This window comes from Nicotiana tabacum, chromosome 14 (assembly GCF_000715075.1).
Source record: "Nicotiana tabacum cultivar K326 chromosome 14, ASM71507v2, whole genome shotgun sequence".
NCBI classification, from domain to species: Eukaryota; Viridiplantae; Streptophyta; class Magnoliopsida; order Solanales; family Solanaceae; genus Nicotiana; species Nicotiana tabacum.
Genome location: NC_134093.1, coordinates 18,456,175 through 18,463,374, shown reverse-complemented (window position 1 = coordinate 18,463,374; position 7,200 = coordinate 18,456,175). Strand labels below are relative to the sequence as shown.

Below are 7,200 nucleotides of genomic sequence, written 5' to 3'. Positions count from 1 at the left end.
TAAATGCGCAACAGTGATCTACACAATTTTAAAATATAATCTTTCGCAATTTAGCCCGTGTACACACTCGTCACCTCGTGCACACGACTTTCAACACATTTCAATAATCACATCAATATCAATCCTAGGGGAAATTTCTCCCACACAAGGTTAGACAAGTCACTTACCTCGACTTGCTCCAATTTAACCAAGTATTATGCTATTTTCTCGATTTTTCGACTCCGATCGACTCGTATCTAGTCATAATTAATTCGATACAGTCAACAAAAATTATAGTAATCAATTTCATAAGAAAATATTATATTTCTATTAAAATCCGAAATTAGCTTAAAATTTGCCTGTGGGGCCCATATCTCGGAATCCGGCGAAACTTATAAAATCCGATAACCCATTCAATTACGAGTCCACCCATACCAATTTTACCAAAATCCGATAACAACTCGACCTCCAAATCTTAAATTTTCATTTTTGGAAGATTTTGCAAAAATCTTAATTTTTCTTCCATAAATTCACGGATTCATGATGTAAATGAGTATGGAATCATGAAATATAATCAATATAGGATAAGGAACACTTAACCCAATGTTTTCCCGTGAAAATCGCCCAAAAATCGCTCAAGAACCGTGCTCCAAAAATCCAAAATGAAATGAATGAAATGACCATTTTTGGTCCTTAAGTTTTTGCTAATCCGTCATTAAAAGTCCATTTTTCGTCACTAAAAGTCCATTTTTTGTCACTAAAAGTCCACCAGAAACTGCTCTATCAGCCTTCCTTCAATCCATCGTAACGTTATTTACAAATGTCCAAATGGTGAATGGTTTAACTTTCTGGAAATTAGAATCCAACGACTACAACTTTCATGTTTTGTAACTTTGCGGATTCCTTATGAATTTCGAGATATAAGCTCCCAAAGTCGGCTTCATGCATCAGAATTCCTGGCGAAATTTCTGGCGAAACTGCGCTACCAGCCTTCATTCAATCCGTCATAACTTTCTGTACAAATGTTCAAATAATAAATGGTTTAACTTTCTGGAAACTATAATCAAACGACTACAACTTTCATGTTTTACAAATGTTCTGATCCCTTATGAATTGCGAGATATAAGCTTCCAAAGTTGACTCCACGTACGGAATTTCTGCAACAGAAATTTCTGCAACAGAAATTTCCAGCACTCTTTGTCCGAAATCCATTCCGTTTACCTTCCGAAATCCACCCGAGACCCTCGGGACCTTAACCAATTATTCCAATATGTCCCAAAATACCATACGAACTTAGTCGAGCCTTCAAACTATATCAAACAACATCAAAACGACGAATCACACCTCAAATCAAAATCAATGAATTTTGAACTTTCAAATTCTATATATTGTGTCGAAACACATCAAATCAATTCGGAATGACTTCAAATTTTGCACACAAGGTATAAATGATATACTGAGCTATGAAAATTTTCAGAATCGGATTTCGACCCCGATATCAAAAAGTCAACCCCTCGGTCAAACTTCCCAAAAATTCAACTTTCGGCATTTCAAGCTTAATTCCACTACGGACTTCCAAATAAAATTTCGATCATGCTCCTAAGTCCAAAATCACCATACGGAGCTGTTGGAATCATCAAAATTCTATTCCGGGGTCGTTTGCACATAATTTGACATCCGGTCACTATTTGAACTTAAACTTTTAATTTTTCATCAAAATTCCATATCTCGGGCTAGGGGCCTCGGAATTTGATTCCGGGCATACGCCTAAGTCCCAAATCACGAAAAAAACCTACCAAAGCTATCAAAATACTGATCCGAGTCTGTTTGCTCAAAATGTTGACCAAAGTCAACTCATTTGAGTTTTAAAGCTCTAATTCACATTTTAATTCATTTTTCACCTGAAAACATTCCGAAAATTTTTTACGGACTGCATACTCAAGTCGAGTAATGGTAAATAGTGCTTAGATCAAATAATTAATCATTAAATTTAAAGATGACATTTTGGGTCATCACATTATCTTCCTTCTTTCTTCATTTCTTAAAATAAAGATCTTACTGCGATAATGATATATGTTAATATATACAAAACGTATATATAAAAAATATACATTGAATTAACATATATAAAATATACATAAAAAATACATCTTCAATTAAGATGACGCGTAGACATGTGAAATACACATAAAAATATATCTTAAATTTAATTAAGATGGCATATAAATATACAAAAAAATATATGCATAAAAAATACATCCTGAATTAAAATGGTACTTGACATATAAAATGTGTTTGAAATATACATTAAAAATACATCTTAAAATAAGATGGCACTTCACAAATAAATATACAACAATTATATACATAAAAATACATTTTGAATTAAAGTGATACTTGATATACAAAGTATAAAAGACGTATAAATCCATACATCTTGAATTTAGGTAGCATTCACATATGCATCAGGTTTTAAAAAATGGAGTGAAGAAGATGAATGTTGGAAAGAGAGAATGGAGATGGACAAAAAAAGTACTTTCTGTGATTAGTGACTTAGTTAACTTATTAAATGTTGAGCTTAGTTTTTATAATATGCTAATAATGAAAAATAAGTGCTCTTTATGGAATAAACAATAAATGATGCTAATTATTTAAATAATAGTTAAAAAAGGATCAAGCGTGTAAAAAGGCCAAAAATTTGACCTAATTATTTACCGGGGCCGGCTCTAACAGTTATACTGACTCAACTCTCTCAATATAGTAAAATAGCTGTCTGGCCCTATATATATATATATATATATATATATATATATATATATATATATATATATATATATATATATATATTACTTTTGTACTTTTTATATAAAAGAAAAGAAAAGAAAACCTTTTAGATATATTAATAATATAAATATTTGACTTAGTTAAAAATAGTAAAAATATGTTGGGATAGTCGTATGGAAAGTATTAAAGCAATATGATTTGATTCTTTTCCAAATGCTTATATTGCTTATAGAATAATGTTAACAGTCCTATAACAATTACTTCAGCAGAAAGAAGTTTTTCAAAATTAAAATTAATAAAATCTTACCTAAGATCAACAATGTCTCAAGAAATATTAAATGACTTGGCTATATTATCAATTGAAAAGGAATTATTAGAAAAAATTATATAAAAAATTTATTAACAAATTTGCATCTCAAAAAGGTAGAAAAATAAATTTTAAATAAAACTATATATCATAACGTTCTTATAAATACTTAGGCCCTATATTAAACTTTAGCCTTAGCCGCTTGAGCCGCCCCTGTTATTTACGAACCGAGAGACACAACGCAACTCACAGTTGTTGCGACATGACGATGAGAAGATATTTTTGAATTATCAAATTACAATGTAAGAATTATGAATTAAATTATAATATTTTGCTTTATGTTTAATTTCTCAAACGTGAGATTAATTTTTTTCATGCTTAGCATATATTCCCTTTGTCCTAATTTACGTGGCACTGTCGAATTTCGAGACTCAAACTTATTTTGACCGTGAATTCGGACATAAAATATTTAAATTTCTTACAATAAAATTTACATATTTGAAAAGTATGTAAAAAGTACTTTTAAATCACAATAATTAACAATTTAAAATATTTAAAAGGCATATGAAAATATAACGGTCAAAATAAAACTCATTTGACTTTCAAAATTCAAATAGCGACGAAGGGGGTAATTCTGAAACGAAGAGAGAAACAAATACAATGTGTTCCAAATGTACTTAATCCTGAGATTTTCAATTTTACTGCTTTATCCTGGGGTAACTTATTCTGGTATTACTATTCCACCCTCTGACATGTATAAGTTATCCAGGTACTATTTTTAATCTTGGAATAACTTGTCCGATTATTAGCAACCAAAGAAGGGATAGTGTAGTCTAAATTTTTATCCCATGATTATTTTGCTTATTCATCATACCAAACGACCCCTTAGTGTATATTAAAGTTATGGATTCGTAACTTTAGCCCAAACCATGCATGTATTAAAAAAAAACTATGTAAGTATAAATAACATATTTCAAATCGAGTAAATCAAATAGAATACAGTAAAATGTTGCAATTTCGAATTTACAAAGTTTAAAATTTTGAATCCGCCTTAGCTTAGTACTAAATGCAGGAATAGGATACCAGTGTTTATTTTAGTAAGGAAAAGAAAAATATTGGATGGGTCTGTGAACAAAAAACCCATGACCTTATCTTAATACTTTATGCGAACTTATTTCCTTTTTAGTTTGTGTCAAAAAGAATGATATTTTTCCTTCTTTGAAAATAATTTACCTTTATGCAAAGATTTATAACCAGACAAAATATATGTGGCTCATTTTACACCACTAATTCAAAAATCTTATATATTTTCTTAAAGTCCGTGCCCAATAAATTGATTCAAACCAAGGGAGTATATACTATATCACAGGCTAAGCAGTAAGACAGAATAGCGCCCACTCTCTGTTTCCTTAGTTCCACTTGGTTTTTAGTTTGGTGTCTTTATTGTAGTGAGCCAACCAATCCTCACTAGCCATTGCCTTTGCTTTTGCATAGCAGCAGTGAATAGAAGTTAGGGAGAGTTCAGTACTGTGACAGTATTGGTTGAGTCTGCTAAATATTTTATTTTCCACAAATAAAGGAGAATACCATTCCTTTAATTCCTTGTATTTGTCTCCATTATCATTAAGGTATGGGGTGTTATCAGTTTACTGTCTTACTAATAATATGGCTATGCATTCTACATTTTACAGTTCTATATTTCATCTTAACTATTTTTGCACAAGTAGGGAAAAACATGAAAATAGCAGTAGTTGGGGCAGGAATAAGTGGACTTGTTTCTGCATATGAATTGGCAAAAGCTGGTGTTAAAGTTGTGGTTTATGAGAAGGAAGATTATCTCGGCGGCCATGCCAAGACTGTTACTGTTGATGGCGTTGATCTTGACCTTGGTTTTATGGTCTTCAATAGGGTAAGCATAGGGTGCGCTTGACCACCCTTGGCATAGGGTGGCTACGCCACTGTTTGTAGTTAGAATTGTTTTAACTTGTGGGGTAAGCATGTGGATGAATGCTGAAATGGTGTATTTTGACAGGTAACTTATCCAAACATGATGGAATTTTTTGAGTTCCTTGGAGTTGATATGAAGATCTCTGATATGTCATTTTCAGTGTGCTTAGACCAAGGCCGTGGTTGCGAATGGGGTACCCGAAATGGATTCTCTAGTTTGTTTGCACAAAAGAAGAATGTGTTGAATCCATATTTTTGGCAAATGATTCGAGAAATTATGAGATTTAAGCAGGATGTCATAAGGTACATACAATATCTTTAGCTTTTTACATGTGACTTCTTATCAGTAAGCAAGTTCACTTTACATAGTCGATCACTGATCTCTTAGAGCACCGATTCTTTTTGGTTTATTTCAAGATATGCATTTGATGGAAATGGACTAAATCCGTATAGGTGATACCAAGTAGAAGACTAGTGCTTACTAGAAGACTCTTAGTGTATTAGAGAAATAACCACTAGAGTATAAGAGAAGCCCTAGTGTATAAGCCATAAGTATGGAGTATTAAATTATGTTGGACCCACACAGAGCATTCGTGATATTAAGGATTCATATAGCCGACCCCAACTAGCTTGGGATTGAGGCATTGTTGTTGTTCTTGTTGGACTAAATCCTTATGTTTCATACCCTTTGGGTACTTAAGATTTGACGAAAGAGCTGTCTCCAAGTAGTTTAATTTCTAACAAATATGTTTCTGACTGCAATGCAGTTATCTCGAGGCACTTGACTGCAATACTGACATTGATTACAACGAAATGTTAGGGCATTTTATTAAATCACATGGCTATTCGGAATTATTTCAGAAGGCTTATCTGGTGAGATTGCTGTTTGGCTTAGTTCTTGATTTTGATACTTGTATTGGCCTTTTTGTTCATTCAACAATTGTCCTTTCTATAAGCAATTTACGCATATGTTTCACAGATTCCAATATGTGCTTCAATCTGGTCCTGTCCCTTAGCAGGAGTATTGGGCTTTTCTGCTGATTACATTCTTTCATTCTTCCGCGATCACCATCTTCTGCAGGTTCTTTTTCTCTTATCTACTGTTCAATTAGCGTACTTCGTGTGTAGATTACAGCCAATTGTTAAAATGTGTTGCATGCAACAGACTGAACTTGAATGCTTACATATATCAGTTTATTATCTTTGTGCCTAAGGGTGCTTTTGTGTCTTTCTTTACAGCTCTTTGGGCTCCCTCAATTGCTCACTGTAAGATGGCAATCACATACAACAAGGTGATTTTTTTAATTCATGGATACCACAAAGTTTTTACTGATTTCCCTGAGGAAAACGTCAGGCAATTACCAATTTTAAGCATGTATCATCCTTGAGAGTAATTTGATGGGGACATTGAATGCAGGTTAAAGAGGAGCTGGAGAAGAGAGGCTGCCAAATAAGTGTTGCGGAAGTCAAATGTATATAGTGTGAATGATTCACAATTACTATACTAAAAATTATGACAACCACTAAATAATAAACAAGACAATAAGACAACAATAAAAGAACACCAGAATTTACGAGGTTCGGCCAATTTTGCCTAATTCCTCGGGATAAGACAATAATAAAAGAACACCACATCTTCAATTTTCTCTCAATAACAAATTTTGGTTGTGTCTTCATCTTCAATCTTTAGTGTTCAACAATGTTGATCAAATTCAAACAATGTTGAAACTTGACCGCAGTCACCACTTTTGTCAGCATATCAGCAAGGTTCTTCGTAGTATGAATTTTCTTCACCGTGACTCCACCTTCTTCTATGATTTCTCGTACGAAATAATACCGAACATCAATGTGCTTCGTCCTTGCATGATAAACTTAGTTCTTCGCTAATTGAATAGCACTTTGACTATCACAAAAAATTGTAATATTTTTTTGTTCAATACCAAGCTCCTTTAGCAACCCCTGAAGCCAAATTGCCTCCTTCACAGGCTCTGTAATAGCCATGTACTCTGCCTCTGTTGTAGACAAAGCAACTGTTGACTGCAAAGTAGACTTCCAACTAACTGGTGCCTTTGCAAAAGTAAACACATAACCAGTAGTTGACCTTCATTTGTCCAGATCACCCGCAAAATCTGAGTCACAATATCCAACTACAGACCGATTGCCTTCCTGCTCAAAAACTAACC

General features: G+C 33.0%; 1 protein-coding gene across 1 annotated transcript; it reads left to right on the top strand.

Moving 5' to 3' along the window:
- Window positions 1-4,805: 4,805 nt before the first annotated feature.
- LOC142168832 (uncharacterized) lies at window positions 4,806-6,497 on the top strand. The gene is made up of 6 exons (XM_075229992.1): window positions 4,806-4,979; window positions 5,103-5,320; window positions 5,785-5,890; window positions 5,997-6,098; window positions 6,211-6,309; window positions 6,435-6,497. Exons 1-6 carry the CDS (start codon window positions 4,806-4,808, stop codon window positions 6,495-6,497), a joined length of 762 nt encoding a protein of 253 aa, XP_075086093.1.
- The last annotated feature ends 703 nt before the right edge of the window (window positions 6,498-7,200 follow it).

Excerpts from the sequence above, each read along its gene's own strand:
- LOC142168832 (XM_075229992.1), top strand. The coding sequence starts at position 4,806 with ATGAAAATAGCAGTAGTTGGGGCAGGAATAAGTGGACTTGTTTCTGCA. Across the intron at positions 4,980-5,102 it reads GTTTTATGGTCTTCAATAGG|GTAACTTATCCAAACATGAT; the intron begins GTAAGCATAGGG and ends GTATTTTGACAG. Across the intron at positions 6,099-6,210 it reads GCGATCACCATCTTCTGCAG|TTTATTATCTTTGTGCCTAA; the intron begins GTTCTTTTTCTC and ends TACATATATCAG.